Source organism: Anser cygnoides, chromosome 9 (genome assembly GCF_040182565.1).
Source record: "Anser cygnoides isolate HZ-2024a breed goose chromosome 9, Taihu_goose_T2T_genome, whole genome shotgun sequence".
Taxonomy (NCBI): Eukaryota; Metazoa; Chordata; class Aves; order Anseriformes; family Anatidae; genus Anser; species Anser cygnoides.
In genome coordinates this window covers 25,070,689-25,092,951 of record NC_089881.1, presented here as the reverse complement: position 1 = coordinate 25,092,951, position 22,263 = coordinate 25,070,689, and the positions used below count along the sequence as shown (strand labels likewise).

The 22,263-nt window shown below is 46.8% G+C and overlaps 1 protein-coding gene across 1 annotated transcript in view; it reads left to right on the top strand.

The window, feature by feature from the left end:
• The first annotated feature begins 3,681 nt into the window (after nt 1-3,681).
• Nucleotides 3,682-22,263, top strand: part of SCHIP1 (schwannomin interacting protein 1) — a 138,363-nt gene continuing 119,781 nt past the window's right edge. Inside the window, exon 1 of the mRNA XM_067002732.1 lies at nt 3,682-3,837. Within this exon, the coding sequence (XP_066858833.1) occupies nt 3,829-3,837 (9 nt within the window). The 5' untranslated portion in view covers nt 3,682-3,828. The remainder of the gene's footprint in view (nt 3,838-22,263) is intronic.

The following is a 22,263-nucleotide window of genomic DNA, read 5'->3' as shown; positions in this document are numbered from 1 at the left end:
AAGAAGAAAGTCCTCTTGTCCTTTCCTCTGTAATCGTGTCTGGGAAAGATTTTGTGCAAGTTGCCACCATAGGTGCCGTGGAGCTGTGTTTTGCCCAGTTCAGGTCCCACGGCTGGGAGGAGAAGCAACAGGCGACACCGGGTGCCTAAAGATGTTTGGGGCCGGGGCCCAGGCGTAAGCTCACTTCCACGCGGAGCCCCAGCCGCCCGCGTTTGTCACGGTGGGGCCACAAGAAAGTCACTTTCCTTCTCTGTGCAGGTACTGGCACGTGAGAGGGCTCAGCCGGGGCAGGCAGATGGTTGCAGCATTGCTGTCTACTTTGTTCTTTCTTTCTTCTTCTGAATTGTTTTTATTTTTTTTTTTCGTTTCTGTTTCAAAATGCAGAAAGGTGATTATGAACAAAAGCTCAGAAAACTGGTGAAATGTAAATCCTTGTGACAGGGTGCGTAATGCTAGGCAAAGCCGTCTTGCCCAGTTTTTGACAGCATGGGAGAAGTGCAAAAGACGTTTTCCTTGTTGTTTCTATCGATGATATTGCTCTCTGCTTTAGTCGTTAGTGAGACTGCTCGGAGCGGGGAGGCGGAGGCTGTCAGTCGGCTGTGAGGGAAGGAAAGGCACTTCGTGAAGGGTCTGGGGGCAGAAATCCAAAGCCCAGGGAAAAAAATCTCCCATAAAGGATGTGTAACGGAGACCTTGACGCAGTTTCAGTCCAAGGTGCTTTGAGTTCTGTCTTTGCTGTGAGAAAGATAATTGTGCGTCCAGCTAAATGACGTGCTGGAGCAGTGTGATTGTGGGGACACCGGCAAAGAGAAGCGGTGTGCACAGCAGACTGTCAGGCAGCAAATACAAAAACAGCAACAAAAATAACACTCAAATGGCACTGGCTGGGAGCAAAACATGCTTCATCAGCCTGGCAACTTTCATTACCTCTTGGTAATGATCTCTCTTCAGTCCCACGGAGACAAAGGAGAAATTAAAAAAAAATACACTGAACAGGTTACACATTTCAGACTTTCGGTGCTATATGGAATTTAGACAGACTCCAGATCATGAAAATCCCTTGTGTGGCTAATGCTCCCGCACCTCTCTGCTGGCACAGCACCACGGAGCGTGCAGCCCTGACGGCTTGTGACAGCTTCAGCACCCTCCCCGTCGGAGAAGTCCGTGTTTCCTTTCACATGCCGAAATAGTTGTCAGAACCAGGCGTGCTAATGCACGACCACTGCAACAGGGAGCAGTGCTGGGGACAGGATATTTGCAAAATATTTCTTCCTCCTGCTCGTCGCGAGGCGGTGCTGGGTTTGCAGGGCTGGGGGTCAGGGCACGTCAGGCACGGCGCGTGGAAAGGCCTCGCGGGGCCTCGCTGTGCCGCGGCAGTGCAAGGCATCTGCAGAGGCAGGGAGCTGGCAAAATAAGATGTATGATCCTCCCCTTCCCGGGTCTCCCAGGCATCGCTTCCTCTGTGCAACCAGAGCTTTCATCCATCTTTCTAGCCCTGACGCTTTTTCTTAGTTTTGGCTGAGGTTACTTGCAGATGGTGGAGCTGGCTCCTCGGTCTTCGTGTCGGTCGTCAGAGTGGTGCAAATCAACCAGGGCTGAGGGTCCTGCTTTACTCCAAATATCTGCAAGGTCCCCACGTGCCCGTGCCCAAGGGAGCAGACAGCCCAGCTGCCCTGTCCCCTCTGCCCCGTGCTCTGACAGGAGCTGGAGGTGCAACGTTTTCCAGGTTTCAGCCATCCCTTCCTCCCATCGACGCTCCGTGCCCATTTCCTGCACTGTGCAGAAAAAACCACGAGCCCCATCTTCGAAGTGGAGTTTGCCAATGGTTTTAGACAAAGCACCCAGCATCAAACTGGCCATGGCGGTACACGGACTGTCCGAATCACCACTTTGGCCATGTGGCTGGACCAAGCGCTTCACGTTCTGAAACGCCTGATCTTCCCTACCTCGTTAGGCTAACGATGCCATGAGCACCAGGCTACCCACCCGCAGAAACGCCCTTATTCCCTGGAGAAAAGTGCCCACGGGCGACGCAAGCCAGACAGCAAGCTTTTGGGGAGCTTATCTGGCGCCTGGGGAGCTGCATGCCGGGGGATGCGTCGTGGTGGCTGGGCTGCCTCCCCCTGCCCACCTCCCCGACACATTCCCCGTGCTGCAGTGGTGGGGACACCGGGGCTCTGGTGCCCCACAGCCACCGGGAGCCTTGGGAGCCTGATGTGGGCACAGCTGGCACCTTTCAGCCGCCCCATCTGCAAGACTGGGTCTGAAAACCATAGAGGAACCCGATGTCGCAGCACGCTGACATGAAAGATGTCGCTGCTTCTGTGTATCCAAAAATAGGAGGCAAATACTTTGCTCTTTGTCTTGGAGATCTTCTGTTTTCCTCGGCACTGCCTTCTGTGTCACTAATGAATTCGTGTTTGTTTGTTACTGTTTGATTTTCTTCCCAGAGAGGACTGATTTATTAATAGGAAGAAAACAAGCAATAGAGAATCCCTCCAGTTATTTAGCCTAGCTTGACTTCTTACTCTTCTTTGTTAGCTAAATTAAAAGCAATCCAAATCTACAGGAACCTTACTTCTAATTTTGAGAGCTGTAATTATTAGTAGCTATATTTACCAAGACACTGTCTGAACTTGTAACTAGATTTTAAATTAGTGCATTATCAGTGAGGGGAATAAAAGAAGCTGAATTTGGCTACGCAGTTTAACCCACACTGCGTGGCGCCTCTTTTCCCTTTTCATGCCAAGGAAGTGTTTATTTACAAATTTTTTATGAGTTGACATTCATTTTGCATACATGCCTGCAAAATATCTAAACACAGCAGGCTGCGCATTCCTGAGACGTTCTGGGGCTGGGGTTCAGAGAGAAACACCAAACTTACCCATTTCCATGAATAATACAGTTTTTTACATTTTCTACAGGTCCAGGTGTACACACCAAGTGATCTTGGTTACCTCTGCCTTATGGAGTCTTCTGACTTGTGTATGAAAAACTTGTGACTAGCAGTATTTCTTGTTATTTCAACTATGGACTTGGGTGTCTTGGTTCTATTGGCTTAAAACGCGTAAATATTTGGACAAGCTCAGTCTCAATGTGCTGACACTTTTGCCATGTGCTTGAAAACATGTGAATTATCTTTATAAAATGGATTTTAGCTTCCTGGTACTGCTGAAAACCCTGAAAACAAATTTGCTTCTGTGCCTAAACAGCGCTATGAACCGCTGTGAATCCACCTGGAGACAGAAAAGGAATTTGAGTTACCTTTGTGCCAGACGTAATAACCTTCACAGCAAATAGCTGATGGAATCACCATTTGAAGTTTGTGCTGGCATCCTGGCTTGTAGATATATATATATATATTTATATGTATTTGTGTGTGTGTGTGCGTGTACCTTCCGTGCTGGTTAATTTCTGATCCAGCATTGTTCCTGGATGAGCACTATAAAATGAGCCGAGCTGCAACCTGCACATCTTTGCAGAACGATTAGAGCAGGATCCAGACCCATCTGTAAATCCGAGTTTCCCTTCATTTCCATGGCTATACGTCTCTGAATGACAGCGAATTCATTCCTGCGCTGGAGAGTTGCCAGAAGTTTCTCATCTCGCTGTCTGTGGGCTGCTCGCTCGCGCTCTGGCTCTTTTTTTTTTTTTTTTTTTTCTTTGAGGTTTTCTGATGCCTATAGAGTGAGCTCAACTCCAAGGTTTGCAGCTTCGCTCTCGTCTGCTATTCTGTACGAGCCAGCCTGGGCGCCGCTACAGTCGGGAGTACTGCGTGAACGTCAGATTTCTCTCTCGTTTCCCTGCAGGTGACTCAGAAACTTCACAATGCGTCTGGTAACGTATTTCATTTTCTAAATAAATACCGAAGCATTTCTCTTGTGCAGCTTTGTGAGCTTTCGGATAGACGAGTTTCCTTAGAACTAATTAAATGAAGCGATGTCGGGGGGTGGCGGATGCCTACTGGGACATGGATGCTGTTTGTTTTACTTGCCAGCTAGAGATGCACAGGCAGATTTCCTTGAGGAATCTTAAATCAAGCAGCACTTTTTCCTTTAGATAAGGAGGCTTGCACAAATACAGATTAGCAGATGCAATTCCTAACGTGCACAGAGCTGCAGTAAGTTTATGAGAGAAACTGAAATTTAAGACCGTATTATGTTGTAGGCTCAGAAATGAGAGCATCATCTTCACGTGATAACGATTTATAACGGTGCTCGGAAAAATGCCTGAGGTTTCGGAGGGCAGTGGTCATGCTGCTGTTGCAGAATTCCTCTAGGTTTAACTGCCCTTTTATTTTTGCTCTGCAATTATTGGAAAAAAATGTGGCTATGGTTCATGGGGTAACCCTACAGGGCTTTTAAGCCTCGGTGTTCAGCAGGCATTTCAGCTATTTTAACTACGAGCCCTTGAATAGTAAGCAGATCAATATAGGGCTCCTGTAGCCCAGAGTTCAGCTGTTTGTCAACATGTAAAACCTCACGGATTTTGTCGTGTGCAGTACAGACAGACTGCTAGATTCATATGAAGTCATCCAGGAAATGCTGCGCTGACCAATCCTGGCTATGACAGTGGTCAAAGAAATGAAGTAATTAATCTTTGATTGATTTTTTTTTGGCATTCCTAAGACAATAGTTGTAATAGGCAAAGATTTATTTCAAGGGGGCTAGTTTATGCATTTAACATCAGAGCTCTTTTTAGATCAGATTCTGTTTTTCTTCCTTTAGAAATACTTCCCCCAAGACCAGCTTACACCTGGTGCAAAACTATACATCATTTCACTACAATGCAGAAATAGCCCATGAGGCTTTTTCATTTTCTTCTCCCTACAAGCAGACCACTTAAATGTTGTATGCATCATTAAAAAGCTATCCATCAGAAGGCAATGCATGGAAGCGAATATATGTAAACACCACAGGGTAACAAATAAAACAAGGTGCTATTAACTCTGCAGAGAGATAGTAGATGGAGACATTTCTGAGGCAACCCGTCGGAGTTAAAGCTGCCTGTGGATGGTAGCACAGGCATTTCATCGCGGGGCCCGGAGGCAGCAGGTGAGGCTGAATCCTGCCCAGGCGACACCTCCCCGCGTGGCATCCTCTGCTCCTCGTAATTTAGTGGGAAAGGAGGAGGAGGAGGAGGTTTAGCATGTTGGTATTGATGTATCTGACATAGCACAGAAGATATGGCTCTTAGCTCTAGCGTGGGTGGATGTAAATAAGCAAATATTGAATTATAATCCCTACAAAGCTAAAATTAATCTGAGCTTTTATGTTTTCCAGGACAACTTGTCAGACAATGTAAACTAATTTGCCAAATTGCACAGGAAAAAAGAATGCATTAGGAATATCTAATTTACCTGAAGCTGAATATATTTTGATTCCCTTTACTGCCTGCTTCAAGTTTTTCAGCCTTTTGGTAGGCTTGATGAGCTCTATAGGTAGTCTTGTAAATGAGAAAAGTACATAAATAATTTACCTTAGTAGTAAGATGCTGGAATTCACTCGATGTTCACAAAGCAGTGCTGTAAAGCCTCGAATATGGTGCCAAACGCTTTTTCCACCTGCTTGCACCGTGCATTTCAAAGTACAGATGTTATACGTGACCCTCACTTGCTTTAAAGCCCTGCCCTCTTAAAACTCCAGGTTTATGTCACTTAAGGGTCCTGCAGGTTCTTACTCTTGCGGGTTGTGGATTCACATAACCTTAGTAAATCTGAAGGTGACGGACGTACTGTTTCAAAATGCCTTTAGCTTCACACAGACCTGCAGCTCTGCCTACTCTTCCCTGTCAAAGCAGCATTCAACATGTGGAGAGCCTGGGCTGTAGCTGGCAGCGGTGCGTGTGGCAATGGAGGGGAGCAGTGCCCAGGGCCCTGCCTGCCGCTGCTCACCATCACCACGGTGAGCAGCAGCACCACACCTCGTCTTCTTCTGGCCTCGTCCGAGAGCCCCACGGGGGCCCGGTGCCCGCCCAAAGGCAGCTTCATACGTGTTTATCCAAGTTCAAACACGCCCCCGTGCAGCAGGTTTGATGAGTAAATACGGTATGCAAAACCACCCAGACATAACGTTCACGTTTCTGACAGAACAGCATTGTCAGGAGTTTAACCGGGCTTTGGTCGAGGGACGGGTGAGGCGGGCCCTGCTGCCTCTGAATCCAGCAGAGGTTAGATGTGGGGACGTTTTCTCTTGGTCAGGTCGGGTTCTTCGAAGAGTACATGGTGTGTTTTTGAGAAAAAGTAGTGCTAGGGGAGATATCTGCTGGGCAGGAGCAATGATGAGCTCTCTTCTACAACATCTCTGCAAGAAAGACAGAGTCAATTGGACTCAGAGGATACTTCATTTAAAGGTATGTCAAGTAAGTGAAGACAGACGTAACCTAAACCAGTCCTCAGGAAAGCTGTGAGCGGTGATAAAATGGCGTTGGTGGAACCAGGCTAACGTGATGTGGTTTGTACAGAGGAGCCGAAATGGGCGTTAAATCGGACTGGCCCATCTAGACGGAGCTGTTGGGAGGCAGAGAGCAGAGAAGCTCCCAGCTGCAGGCTTGGGTGGTTTGCGCCCCATGTGTACAGACACCCGGGAGCAGCAGGCCTCGAGGCGGTGTGGCTGCCTTTGGAGACGGTGTTTCTCTTTGAGCATCCACCTCGGCTGCCCCCTGGCCGCGGGCAGTCCTCCCGCCAGCCACGATGGCTCAGAGGAGCTGGTTTTTGGGAAGACGCTGAGTGAAATACGTACAGCTTAGCTAAACAGGGAAGGGCAGGGAACGAAAACCACTCAGCAGTCTGAAACTGTTCAGTTTTTGAGGAAGGGAGAGGAATTATTTATCATATTATGAAGAGACATAATGAAAAAGATGATAAAGGCATAGTTATGCTGAACAGAGGAAAACTTTCCTGCTGTAGGGTCTTTTTTTATGGTATGCAAAATACCCTCTGCAGGGAGGCAAATGAAACTTTACTGCTTTAGTACTGAAAAAGAGCTGTGACAAGCTCTGTCCCCGAATGAATATGGCACATATTGGATCAGGAAACTCAACTCATTTTTTAAATCTCTATTACCATTCCATGGCAAAAGAAATTTGTAGTAAAACTTGAAGTTATTTTCAGAATTCAATGAGGTGTTTAAATAGGGCTATTAAATTATAAGTGTTTAAAACACCTATAAACTGTAGGCGTTCAACAGAACTGTTAAATGCAAAGTGTAGCTGAGGTGCATTTCAACGCCAGCAATGCCATCCAACCTTCCTGGTAAGAAATCAGACTGATAAAATCAGGAGAACATAGTAAAGTTCTCCAGTAATTCTTGCACAGGTCAGCGAATATGCTATCTGGACGTGGAGATCGGTGCAATCAACCCTCCATGCCCAATTTTAACTGTCAGATCTGAGAACAGCCGAGTTGCTTAAATGTGGAGGTGTTCCCAGGGAAGTGCTTCCAAGCCCTTTGCCTGTCCGAGGGGTGGCCGCACGGTTGCCAGTCACTTGATGGAGTGACCAGAATGTATTTGTGCAAACACTTTGTATGGCCAGCACGAGTCACGGTGTTATAAGCTCACCGCTCCCCCCAGGGAGAGATTGTGCTGAACTTTCTCCTAGACAAACAGCACAGGGGCAAGAGGAAGCCAAGGTTTGGTTTTGCGGCAATCCTGACTTTGCCTCCCAAGGCTTTATGAAATACCCTCCCCTACCTCAGTGCATGGAGCCAGAACTAGGCGAGATTTCTGTTGTAACGACTCCGCTGCTGCACCTGCCCGGGCTGTAACAAGCCCCGGCTGGGCGGCAGGAACCTGGCGGTGGGGTGGGACCTGCCGCTGCTTCCTTCCCTGCCTGGCCCCTGGTGAGAGCTGGTGGCTCCAGGAGCTGGGCTGGGCGGCTTTCCCCTTCTGCTGCTGGATGCTGAGGTTGTCCTTTGTCTTCTGTGTTGTTGTTGCACTAGAGCGGAGGTGGGGAAAAAGAGGTAAGAACCCCCTCTTGGTGGGGCTGGGGGAGCTGCACCCCGTTGCAGGGGAGGGGTCTCCTGTGGCTGTTTATCTTTCACGTTTGTGCTTTAAAGTGCGTTGGGGAAAAAATACGTAACTTGTCTTATAGAAACATCCTCTGGGCAAAGGAGAGGAGGTGAGTGCTTTCCTCCAGCACTCCCTGCCTGTGCGGGTCCGAGGACTTGGTGTGCTGCTGCATTTACCCCGGGGCTCTCTGGCGAGCAGCCTTTCTCCCCAGCGTGCGGTGGGCATGGGAAAGGCGTTGAGGTTGGGCAGGACCTGCCCAGGCAGACTGGGGAGCTGAAGCAGGGGGTTTGGTTCCCTCTGTAGCTCCAGGGCAAAATCTTTTTTCGTTCCTGCACCAAAGATACGCTGGGTAGTGCTGTGCCTTGCTGAGCAGCTGCAGGGGTTACCCGCAGTCAACTTAATTGCAGATAAACTAATACTTCTTGTAAGCTGCTCTGCAGTTACGTTTGAGTGAGATGTGATATGGTGTAGCACTGTAAAGCCTGATATTAATTTTTAATAATCTTTGGATATGCTTTTGATGGATGCCCTCTGTAGAATATTAGTCCTTGTCCTTCAAAGCCCCAGCTTTCCTGCTGGATAAGCTGTACCGAAGCATACGTCCTGTTCCAGGTGCTCGCAATCAGCTCGTACTTGTTAGGAAGTAAATGGCAAGGGCTGTGCAGCTCGTGTCCAGAGGCATCTGTGGTTACAGCTGGTCAGGATGGAGGCTTCTGGTTATAGAAAACAGAAGTTGTTCCTCGTCTGATAGGAGTGTTTTGATAAGCTCCTAAGGAAAAGGTAAATCAGTTCATAAGAGACTGAAAGATACTTTTTTCCTTTAAGGATATTTTAAGGATATTTTTTTTCCCTTTTGTAGCCTTTTCTGTACTTGCTTTGTTAGTTAGACCAGAAACACCTTTATACAATGATAAAATATGCCCAAAAACGCAGATTCATACAACTCTTAGCTCTGAGAATGACCAGAGATGAGGAAAATCCTTTCAGAATGACTGTTCCCTCCTCCCTTCCCCCCGACAAGTTCTGCCGTACGCTCACCCACATTAGTGAGCCCTAAGTCTGGTATGTTAATTTAGTGCATCTTGCTTATTCTTGATGAGCATGAAACAAATTAGGGCATGTTAACATCTACTGCAGCGCTGCCTCAGGTTGCCTCTTGGCAGATATCCCTGCATCAATTTCTGCCGCACCGAAGGTAGCTGAGATTGATCTTTCTCTTGCCATCCTGGGCATAATCCCAGAAACATTAGGCTTGGAAATCTTTCAGCAGAAATGACTGGTGATTACGCTCGCTGCCTGCCAACGCAGCCCTCACCAGGAAGTGGCAAGGATGACGGTCACACCTCGACAAATGGCCTGACGGTCTGAGTCCGTGTCGGTTCGGAAACAGGATATTTGTGTGCGTGCAGCAAGCCCAGCAGCTCCTGTGGTTTCCGTTCCTCGTCAGTGCGCTGTTCTCTGGGTTGACCGCTTCTGAATAACCAGCGTTGACCACTTCTGCATAAACAACAGCTGCTGCGGTGGCACCTGAGCACCGGTCAGGCCCTCCTGTGGAGGGGCTCGAGGGCTGACCGCTTGTGCTTTTGCTGGTCGCACAACATAGGATATTGCAGGCTTTCCTATTTAACCCAGGAAAGAAATTACTCTCATAAAATATCAAGGAAAAAAAAATCTCAAATGCTAGCTCAGTGGTAATGGATGGTGGTGGGGCATCACAAGCTGTAAAACAGCAAAGGAGAACCAAGGCGATGTTCTTTGTGGGCTGTTCCCATCGCTGACCTGTTGGTGCCCACTGTGGATATGAGGGTGTGCCTGTGTCACCAGCTGTAGGGCTTCTCTTCCCCTTTTTGTTCTCACGTCCTTCTCCAGGACGAAGCTGCAGCTGCAAAGGTCACCAGCCGTCAGATGCTACGAGTCAGTGTTGCTATCCTCGGAAGAAAATTGCATCACTTAAGCTAATTACCAAATGGCATTTCTCCTCTGAAAAATTGCATACCTGGGCTCTCTAGGAACACAGAGTGCAGAGCTTTGAAAGCGAAGTCATTCCGAAGGCTTTTTGAGCAATGAGATTTTGTTAACCCGCTTCCCAAGGCACGATCGAGCGTAGCTGAATAATGGCTGTACAGGCACGACCTTCCCTCACAAACGCCAGCCCTCGCGCGCTTAGTATTTCATTAAGCAGGTTTGTGCAGCGGCTAATGTAAAGTCATTGCTCAAGGAGGCGCTGAAGTTACTCCCTGGGAGGGTGAGCTAATCTCTGCTCTTGTTTTCGGGCTGGGGTCAGGCTGGCTGGCCTGCGGGAGCCGATGGGCATAGCAGCCTCCCTTACATTTCTCAGCCTAGTGGAAAGCAATAAATTAAAATGTTTGGGTTTCAGGGGTAGTTTTGCAGAGGTGGTTGGGAGCGCTGGATGCTCTGCAGGTGTCTGTTGGAGGGGGGCAGGCGGAGCAGCTTGTGATGCTTGTGCATTAGCTTTGTTTTGTGATTTATTTTATTTTTCTTTGAGAGGATGGGTGAAAGGACTGCTCACCTTTTCACGTGTCCCAGCAATTCACATCTTGCATAAATTCCTGCATAAGCCTGGCTGCTAACAGCAGTGGTACAACCCAGTAAAGTTTGGTCCTGTTTCTGAGGACTTCGAGGAGATCTTAAAGCCAGATCCAAAAATTCTTAATGTGTCCAATTCTTTCATGTGACACTTCCTATTGGAACATCCTTCATTAATAAAATAAAGCTCCCCTTATCAGTACAAATAAACAAATATTGAATGCAGCAGTAAGCAAGTAAAATAAATAATGTAACCACAGCTCTTATTTGTCAAGCCAGGAGGTTATCCCCAGTTCTCTGGTTTGAATCTCAAAGGCAGGTTTCAGAGTAGCTTTATGCCATCTCAGAACAAACAAACAACCCCCCCAAAATCGCAGCAAATTATGGAGAGGGAAGCTTGGCTAAAATCACACTCTGCAGATCTGCAGGGCTTTTTGCCTCAGACTTGCTCACAGGGTTGGATTAGATATTGTTGATGTGACTTCTTGCTTCACACTTTTAATGAAAAATATCTTTCTGTCCTTCTCTGTTTGCAGAGGATAGCTTACAAATGTGAAGTCCAAAGGCAAATAAAACACCAATATTTACTGCTGTTCAGAATCTTTTTTTTTGAGTTTCATGACATTTGGTGTTTTGCTTTATAGATTTTAAATGATAATATATTGTCTTTGAAGTATCTTGCAAATCACTAAAACTGCATGAGATTGTGTAAGTCAATCATAAATTTATAAACCGCCATTTGAGAAACATTGATTTTCTTTTTCTAATATAGAATTATATCTTCTGTTTTGAGAGATTTCTTCCCATCTCATATTACTTGAAGGTTAAGGAAAGAAGAAATAGAAAGTAAAATTGGAGCCTTTGATGTCAGTTTTCCTCTATTTTTATCTTTCTCCTCGCTCTTTCTCTCCTTACCATTCCAAGATTTTCATGCAATTACTGAGGACGGCATTTCTCATCTTTCGTTAAAAACGAGCTCACCATCTATTACATTTTATACAATTGCTATATCGTCTAACCATCTAGATTTACCAGATACTATGTACATTTTACTGGCAGCGTGCTGTCTTCAGGAGGAAATTAAAAAGCAAAAACCTGTTCCTCTTATTTCCCATTTGTTGCGTCCCATCGTTCTGGCTCTTGCTGGAGCTGCAGGCTCGGGGCGCCGCGTGGCCATCGCGCAGCCTGGGCCCGCTGCTGAGCCCTGCCGCCTCCCAGCGAGGAGCTCCAGGCCCGCTGGGTGGGAGCGTGCCTTCTGCTCGTACGTGAACTTGCTGCTTCTGCTGCACTGAATGGCAGTGTCCTGCCCTGACCGTCGCTTGCCTACGGTCCCTGTGACGTGCCTTCTGACGGGGGCAGCTCCAGCGCTCCCTCTTGGCAGGAGAAGCTTTCTCCAGAGCTTGGCCATTGCGGTGACTTATCTCCAGGGTGCTCAATCTCTGTGAGCCATCCTGGATCCGATATTCCTGCCACACCAAGCGTTGCCTTCGGATGCAACAGTGATGGGAGGGATCCGGGCTGGTGTCCTCCTCCTTCCCTCCCCGCCTGGCAGGGCCCTGTCTGCGGCGCTGTGGGGGGCAGAGGTGCTCTCGGGTTCAGTTCTGATTTTATTTTTTTGTATCCCTCAGGTCACAATGCAAGTAACTTAAAATCAGACAAGGTTTGCAAATAAATCTGATTATATCCTCCAGTTTCTTTTGTGGTTCATTTGTTAACGGTGAGTTTAATCTGGCCTCAAGTTCACGCAATTTCAGTGTTCTTTGTAGTCTCCATTAGGTTTGACTGATTGCTGTTACCATCTGCAGATCTGGACCCTTTGCTCATCCCTTTGTCTACATCAATAATAGAAGTAGTACCATGGAGCCTGTGAGCCCAGGCTGTGAAAGTTTTGCTCATTTTATTCCTGAATGCTGCACATGTAAGTCCTGATATTCAAGCAGGGAATTCATTTTCACGCTATCAGCTCAACTACCCCTCAACTACCTCCATTATATCCATTTATCATAATATTATTTACATTTATTAAAACCCTATTGGACTATGTTTTTCTAAGCTAGTTTCTTCTAAAAAAAAAAAAACTAGCTGCTTTCAGAAATATATAGGCGCTTTGGATAAACTTCCCATTAATACTTTAAACTACTTGAATTTAACCTATTTTAAAGTATTTTACATGCTCATATCTTAATAAATGAGCAGTTCTTTAAGCAAGCTTTTGTTTAAGATAATATCTGCAACTGGGGCTTCTATGGAAATACGTTGTTGCAGGATGAGAGTTATTCCAGGTGATTCTGCATTTGCTCTCTGTGGCAAATAGTCTTGATTCTGGTAAAAGGTTACTGGATTTTAGGCATATCTTCTCTCAAAGAATTTATTTTCCTGGAGTGAAAGCTTGTTGCGCGAGGGTAATTTGGTACCAGCAGCACTCCTGGAAGGACGAGTTTTGATTTATATGGAAATAAAAGTGGCGGAGCAATGTTATTTCCCACCTTAGGAAGCATCTCCCCTGCCGTTCCGTCCTCGTGCTGAACGAGGCTGCTCCTGCTGGTTCTCACTGCAGACGCCGAAATGCTCAGAACCTCGATGTCCTGGCCCTTCTGTACCAAATCAAATGCTCGAGTTGCTGCGGAGCTGTGCTTCACGTGGGAAACGTGTTATTGTCGCTGTCTGGTCTATGCAATGCTCACCTGGATTTTAGGTGTGTAAATGTGCTGCACAAAATAGGTGGGATCTCACCGTGTAAGAGAGCTTTTTAAAAAAAAAAAAAGCCAAGTGATGAACAGAAACCCAAAAGCTTCTCATTCTCTCTGTTCTCACTGAGGTTAATGCTGATTTTTCTGTTAACCTTCTCAGGAACAGGCTAAGGCAAACAGTGAGAGCATTGGAAATTCCCTTCAGAGTATTTAATATAACGCTAAGAAAGATGTCAGTGTCACAGGAAAAATTAAGTATATCTTCTTTTGGCTTAATTTTTGCGGTAAAGCTGACATCCTGTCATAAATCGCACAGCAGCCGAGCGATCCTCTGGCTTTCTAAGAGCCATACGTGACCATAGGGCCTGTCTGGCATGCCCTACGTGCTTTTGTGAGGCAGGAGGCAGGCCGTGCGGGTAGGCTTCTCTCCCAGAGCTGGAAGTCAGCCTCGCGGCCTGTGTAGACAGAGTGGGATTTTGCTGCTTAAGTTCTGTTGGTGATTTTCAAATGTAATCCAAATAGCTGAAGTCAACCATCCTCTCTTGTGTTACTTTGGATGCTAGCCTGGTGTGGTTTTGCATCCTCCATCAGCGTGATGGGTGGGAAAACCCGGCTGGGTGCAGAATGGGCCCTGCTTTCAGAAGAGCCCTTAGGAATCAGTGGGTGCCTTCCCCAGCTCTTGTCCTCGGAAAGGCGTTCAGATGGCCCACAGCACCTCCGTTGCAGCTCGTTTACCCCCTCTGCTCCTAAAGGGGGACGCGTGTGCCCCCAACGCCTGACTGGAGACTTGCTCGTGGGGGTGCCCATGGGTGCCGGGGCAGCGTGGCGGCGGGTGGGTGGGTTTCAGGGGTGCTGTCTGGTGTCCGGAGCACGAGGGGAGCGACACCGAGGCCTCACATGCTGCTTCTGCTCAGGAGACGACAGTACGACGTTGCTCTGACCACTTTTTGGTTTGCGTTTCAGTAAACTATTAGTTTGGTGTCAAACTCCTCATCCCTCTGATCCCAGGAAAATGGGGTCTGCTTGCACACGACAACAAAAAGCCGCACTGGGTAACATTAAACTGGGATGTCCAAATTGAAGTGTCTGTCCCAGGCATAACAATCAGTCTTAAATTATCCGTTTAAAAACATGCAGCCGTAACTTTGCCTGCTGCTAATTGAAAACGATTCTCCGTGGAGGCCTTAGTTAAACGCAGCATCGCAGGAAACGTGTGGACGTGAGATATGACTAATTGTAAAGTGATTGTGACTTTGGGCAAACTTATCCTTTCGTGAAGCCTGAAAGAAAGGTAACATCATCTCTTGCTTAGTACGAAGAGCACCAGCAAATTGATGTCACTGAAGCAGGGAATTTAATGGCTGTTCTGCAAATTAAAAGCTACATTCTCCTTACGTTTATGATGAGAAGTAGCGTTCCTGAGTGGAGCAGAGTAATTAAAAGTAAAACAGAGGCCTGGGGATGATGGATGTGACCCGTGGCGCTTGCACGCTGAGAAGTCTATGTGATTTTTCCCCAGCAGAAGGTAAATGGGAGATTCATCATCAGGACAGCAAACATCCCCAGGCGGGGGTGGAGGATGCAATCACGTATAGACCTGTCACTCTAAGAAGCCTATGAATATTCTTACACACATTTTAATTTAAAATATTGGTTTTACTGTCAGTCGTGAAACTTCAGGTTCACTTCATAAGCAAAGCAATGAGTTCAGTGATAGATGTGCCCCGTCAGACTGGGAGGTGTTCTCTGCAGGGAGATGAAGTGGCCAAAGACACCGAGTGCTAGTGGAGCCTGTCACAACCCCAAAAATAACAGCATTAAGTAATTTAGCGTCTTACATTTATAATTGAGTATGACTTATCCAGTGATCTGTGACAGTGTAAATTGTATTGTACTACAGGAGCTCAAACCAGTGGACAAGATTAATGGTCATATAATGGGAAGAGATGTCTGAAAACACTTTCTTCCTACAGAAATTAAGAAGCATTAATTTAGACATAAAAAGCATAAATGTTTGAAGACATTGGCTTCCTAGGAGTGATAACATGTATAATAACAGCACTTTTCAAGTTTATTACTGTTTTCAGTATCACAGATGGCTGCAAATTGTAGGGCTCTCTCCTATTGTGTATTTCCCCTCTGCCAAATTAACAAAAGAATGTTAAATCTTGGCTACCCTTAATATAGTGCATATGTTAACTATGGAAATTACTTCATTGTGCTGCTAAATTGAAGGAAGCAAGACAAGATGTGGGGAAATGTGTGTGTTTCAGTTGGTACTGGGTATTATTTTGGGATTCAGACTTATGTTCTGCACATAGTGGGGCTCTTTGGCAATGAGTACATTTGCATTTCATGTTTGCCAGCACATTTCTGTTTTGAGTGCTTTCATGTTTCAGTTGCTACTGGGTATATTTCGGGACAGAAACTTATGTTCTATATAAACCGGAGCTCTCTAGAAGGTGAATAACTTCATATTTGGCAGTAAGTTTCTGTTTTGAGTGATTTCATCCCGACTGGCCATGCAGACACACATTTTTCTGATCAACGTGTTGCTTTGAATTATAAAGAGGAGATTGCCCTGATCTCAGTCTGGCTTCTGCTGATGGGGGAAGCAGAGTACGAACAAGTCCTGCAGATAAAGCAGGGCTGTAATATGCTGGAGGTTACAGCTGGCACGGCCTTATTTCACTTGTTGCAGATCCTGGAAAGTGCGTAGGCGAGACAAGGGTCTGCCGGCAGATGAAGGGCAATATCCTAGCTAATGGACCCGAATGCTACCGGGGGATCTTGTCTTCTGAGCTTGTCTCAATGGCAGCACTTGTGTGAAGGTCACTCCAGTCGTGTGTTTTGGAAATCCTCGTGTGATCTGTGGTTTTCTGGATGCTCAGTTTATGACCCTGGGGCCTGAGGACTCCCAGTTCCATCCCAAATCTGAAATCCACAGGTACACCCGAGCGTTCCCCAGTTCTCCCTCCTTCCCTCCACAACACGGACGGCATACCATAAATGAAGGGAAAACTTTGCTCTTGCTCTCACCTCTGAATCACTCCGAGGAAAGGCAATTTCTTCCCCAGAATGGGTAATGAAATGCACTGATGATATTGCGATGAGCATATAGGAAAGATCAGAAAGAAGAAAAATGATTCAGAGCGAGGTTTGAACTGTGTGTTCAAAGATGTTGGTTCCCTCACCAAATAATGAGGAGAAAACAAGCCGTGGAATAGTTTTGTCTGTTATGAAATAAAGGCTTTTTTGTGGAATATTCCTATTTTCAATGACTCCATCCTATGAAATAGGGTGGGGAGGAAGAACTGGGTTCTGTAGTGTAGGTTTTTGGCTTTTTTTAAACAAAAATTCAGGAATGTGTGAGGGGGCTGAGTGTTTGGTTTAGGCTACTTTGATTCAGGCATTTAATTTCAATAACTTTTAATTCTGACATTTAGCCTGACATCAGCTTTGTGCTATATGTATAAGGTCTGAGAACTTTCCACTCATCCCAGCTTTCCAGGCAGGTGTGCAAATCACATCTCTGCTAGTTAATTACAACTATCTCTGGATATTTGTAATTTCTTCCAAATAGACCTGCCTCTTCTATAGGGAAGTGGCTCCTACTTCTCCTGCCCCTGGGCTCAGAAAAGCAGACCCGTGTGAGAGCGTCGCCACTTTGCTCTACAGTGCTTTAACGTCACTTTTGTGCAGCTTAAGTTGTCCTACTAAAAGTCTTGAATCATGTGTTTAGCACTTCCTTTTTCCTCATTTTAGGCTCAGTGGGAATAATTGGATTAGATTTGTCCATGATTTCTTGCAGAGTGAGCAATTGGGCTTTCTTGCAGCCAGTCGCCTTTAGTGTTCGACAAAACATGGCTCTGTTTTTACTTATTATGCACCTAAACCATTGTGAGTTTTGACTTGCCAGTCACAGGGACATTTTCACACCCGTGCCCATGTGTGCATTGCACAAGTCTGAGCAGATCTCCTTTCAAACCCCATCTGCAGTGGGAGTCTGACCTCCTGAAGATCCTAATGGCTCTCTGAGATTTTTCTTAGTTTATTTGGAGCTGCAGGAGCATGATTTTCCAAATAAAGACCAGAGTGCTATTCAAAACCTTACACAGATAGGTTTCAATAGTTTCAATGACAAAATATTTTCAGGGAGGTATATTGCATTTTCTTGAAAGCTAATAAACAGAGCTCTAAATGGTAAACCTGTTTAAATAATAAAGAATTAATTACATTTTGCATAGGGATAGAAAGGAACAAGATAACCGGTATTAAAGCATATTTTTTTCAGCCTGCTTGGAACATTACCTACTTTGTATCTTTGCTTGGGAGAAAATCCAACTGTGTAACCAGAGGATTCCCTTGACCTTCTTGCACCCAAGCAGCCGTGCAGCTATGTCTGCTAATGGAGTTCACTTTAACACCTAACGTGGCTGCTTGGAGCGCGTTCAGATATGAATTATGGCCACCAAGAGATCTCCTTCTGACTCAGCTCCTCCGCCTGCGGAGCTGCGCCATGTGCTCCCCGAGGCCACCTGCGATCCATCCCCGCACCCGGGCACCGCCGAGACCTCGGGGAGAGCGGCACGGGGAGCTGGAAGGAAAACCTGTGGTGTGTTGTCATGTAATTTATGCTAGTAAGCAGATTTAAATTATGTAAATTACTGTCTGCACCGAATCTGCCATCTGGAAAAAGTTATGCATACAAAAATCTGTCGGGGCAATGCGAGGGATGGAGTATCATTGGAAAGGGAGAGGGTTTGATGGAACAAAACCAGCCCGCTCCGGGAAAATTTATTCACCTGCTACAGTCCAGTGGTAAAGCTATTCTTCTGTAATAGCCTGTTTAATTTAGTGGGACTGAAGCGATTGTTTAAACCTACTTTGTAGTTTGAAGACCTCCTTGTTATCAGGACCAGAGCAATGCTGGTTAGCATGCAAAGAAGCAGCAGGGCCAAGCTGGTGTAGCTGGGGCTGCGGGTGCACGGGGCTGGTCAGCACCAGGAGGTCTGACTGCGGAGCTGGGGCAACAAGGGCTGGCTTAAAAATTTTTTGGGGAGGGCATGAGGCTGAGAATGGGTTCTGAGGATGCATTCTATGCATAACAATTCCTGAAAGAAGAAAAAGAAAAAAAAAATAAAATTACAGGGGTGGAAAGCTGCAGTATTTGTTGTCTCCCAGGCACATCAGCCTTCCTGGTATCTGGAAAGTGGGAGCAGATGCTTTGGGTGAGAAGAAGAATCCAGTCACAAGAGCTCCTAATGCCATATGTAATATGTTTTCTGAGCAATACATCCCTTTGTAAGCAGTTATTGCCTTATCTTCTGCTCCCAAGAGGTCCCAGGGTAAGAGCATGGTCCCAGGTCTGTAACATGCAGAGCATGTTACAGAAATCAGTGCTAGCAGGGGAATAAGGACTTGTAAGGGCGCCTGGTGAGGGAGAGTTTTTGTTCTTAACATAGGCACAAATAGCAAAGCCTCTTGTTCTTTCAGCAAACCCACTAACATGTTTCAACTGGGCTACTTCTGTGTGACTTCAGTGTAAAGAAGCAGCAGGCTCTTGGTGACATGTCATTCATTACAAGAGCAGCACAGCACGCGTATTAGTAATATTCCGTAAAGCAGAGCAGTAATTACAGAATGCTTTGTCAAATTTTATTATCTGCTACTACAAAGTGCGGTGTGCGCGGTTACAGGAACTTACAGAGGATCCTCAGTGGCTGCGCTCCTGTTAGCTCGGTAGGCACGGCGTTTAATTTAAAAAAATAACAGTTGGAGGCTGTCAGCGATGCTCCCATAAAAAGTGCGCCAGCTTCTGCTGCAATGCAGAAGGGAAACAAATGGTTCCCATTTAGACTTGGCATACTGTAACCCTACAGAGCTGACTTTACCATGATAAACTATTGTCATTGGATTGTATTCCCACAAGCCATTACTACAGCCTATTTAAAAAGCGTAACGCGATCTCATGTATTTCTAATTATTTGTAAGATGAAGGGATAAATGCTTCCCAGCGCTATTTTTTGCTTACCGTTCTCAAACTTGCAGGGCAGCACTGAGTGCTTTGCTTCGTTCCACTGCTGTTTATCAAACTGCTTCGCAATGAAATGGGTCAGCGATATTTGTGAGACACCGAGCTTTTACCTTGGGCTGCCAAGTCTGTGTTAACAGCTGCGGCGAGCGGCTGCTGGATGGCGGAGGAGCAGCAGCAGCACTTTTCAGGCAGCGGTGCTGGTTAAATCGAGGGCTTCAAAGCTTGGAGGAGGGCCGCAGCAGCTCGGAGCTTTAGCAGGCTCGCTCTTCGCAGCCTACGCTCGCTTCTTTGAGGATTAGCGTGTATGTTGCCGAGCTAATGGACTGGCAAAGTTGGGTCTGTCTTCTGAGGCCAGCTCTGCGCGGCGGGCTTTGAAGAGCGTGTCAGCAGAGCGGCGGTGGCGGGGATAACAAGAGAGGGCACGCGTCGCCCCGTGCCGCACGCTGAGAGTCACTCCCAGCTCCTCCAGAGCCTGGACGGGGAAGGACTGGAGGGATAAATCGGTCTTGCGGGGAGGCGGCCTGGCTGACAGTGCAGGCTCGGATTCCCTGGTTCAGCTTCTCTGATCCTTTGAAGAGGCTAATCGCTCGCCACCGTGCGTTTTGTGCTTACGGTGGGGCGTTTTCTACTGGATCCTATCCCATCCCAACAACTCCACGCAGGGGGGTCTGTAGTCCTTGCAGGCAGCCCCAGAAGGATGCTGGTTGTGCCTGCGCCCGAGCTCCCATGGGAGAGCCCGGCTGGGAGGGGTGCTGCAGCGCGTCCCCCTCGCAGGGCGCGCCGCCCAGCTCACGGCTCTGCGCTCCCCACTGGGATGGGCTCACCCAGACACCCCTATCGCAGCTGCTGGAGGTGAATGCAAGTAGAAAACAAGGCGAAAATAACACGAGCTGTACGGATAACCAGTGCCCAGAGCCATACGGATGGATGCCGTGGGTCCTCTCTAACTGGAAGCCACCTCGCTAAGCTTTGGTACCTTCCTACCAGTGGCTTCTTAAAAGAGGGTTGTGTTCTCCAGTGCTGGGCTGGGCAGGGGGATTTCTGTGTGCTCTGCCAAATAGGAGGTGAAAATAAACAATCGGCATTGCTTTGTGTCCTTACAAATCCACTTTACAGAACTGCTATGAACGGTTTACTTGGTGCCTTGGTGTAAGACCCAGCAGCCTGTTCTTCCAGCTGGGTCAGCGTCTGGATCCTAGACGGGCGAGGGTCTTAAAGGTGCTTGGCTGGATTTATAAATGTGTTTTCCAACCTTATCCCACCAGGTCCTTCTATTTAAATGTAAAGGTAGAAAAGCTTGTTCTACCCGTGGGAAGAATCAGGGCCAGCAGAAAGCTCCTCCATCTGCACCGTGGGCAGGGCTGTCACTCCAGGGTGTCTCACGGCGCCTGTGCTACCAACGCTCAGGTTCTGAAAATGTGCGCCAGCCGAATTATGATGGCAAGGAAAGTGATGGCTCTACCGTAGATACAATAAGTATTGATTAAATATATCGCACTGCTTCTCTGTCTGGTGAAATTAGAAAGGGAAAACATAAGATTTAAATAGAAATCCATTTACTCTCTCAATAGGTTTTACTGCCTCTGTGCTAAATTCAGTGATAATTAAGTTCTCTGTGCTTGTAACAACGCACTTCCTTCCCCTGGTAGCTCTTTCCCAGTGGTCAGTTCTTCTGCTGAAGCACAAGTGTTTCTCAGCACCGCGTAGCACTGTAACAAGCAATAGTTCATGTTATCCTGCAGTATGGGGACTAGAGTCTGGAACATATGATCCGAGTGAAACCTCTTCTTTTTATTTTTTTAAGCGTTAGATTTCTCAAGTAGGCAAGAGAAGCTCCTTGAAAAATTCCTTCATTTTCCTCTAAGCACCCAACATTATTCTGGATGTAATGTTTATAACACAAATTCAAATATTTGTATAGCCCCTTGTATTCTGCCCTGAAAGCAATAAATCATAAGGAATCCATACTGATCTGGACAGGAACCTTAACTGATGAGAGCCAGGCTTCCTTTCGGTACTTCACACTTAAAATGTAATTTCACTACTAAGTAAATCTCCTCTTCTCCATTGTGGCTGGCCTTTTTGGGGCAGGGAAGGGCTTGGCTCTGCTCATAGATGAGGACGGCAATTTTTATTTACCCCGTAGGAGGCCACGAGCCCCCTCGTAAGGGAGCATCAGAGCATCGGGCTGGCTCTGGGGCTGTTCCTGGCTATTCGGGAGGGGTCGGGGTGGGAGCATCTCCCCTTCACCTTCCCAGCCCCAGAGGGTGCCAGCGAGGCTCAGGCGCGGGGCTTGGCTGAAGTTGCTTGGGGTGGGATTGTGCGGCTTTGGGGTCGTGGTGCTTTTGCATCTTGGGTGTTAGCTCCCTCTGCCTATAAACGTGGATTGCCTACCAAGCGAGTGCTCTAAAATCCAGGGAAAACCTTTACCTCTGAGAGCCGTTTGATACAGCTCTCCTTAAGTCCTAGCCTTAGGGCTTCTGGTTTGTGGTTGCCTGTAATGCTTTACCAAAGGGTGTGATGGAGAACTACATGTTTCAAATTCACCTGGTGCGTATCCCTTTCACCCCAAGAGCTCAGCAGAGGTTGTGGAAGGGATGGCTTCCTTTCCGCCTCCAGTACCCTTGTGTGTTCAGAACTGTCCCAGCAACGAAGCAATCTTTGCAGCCTTTCAGATGGTGAGCATTGGCTGGCTCTGAGAGATTACATGGCATTATTGATCTGACCTTTCTTTCCCATCGCCAAAGTTTATCCACTTGTAAGGAGTTTTCTGCAGAAGTAGTGATTTGACCTTTACCGCTTTCAACAATCCACGATAAATGGAGCAGATGAACACCCAGTGCCAACATTTGCTTTTTTTAAAACCTGAATCTCCCAGTTTTGACAGATATATCCTGTTAATACCGCAGTTTCCAGAGAGATAACCGTAGCATTAAGGCAGCATCTTCAACTTAACATTTATATAACATTTCGCTATAGC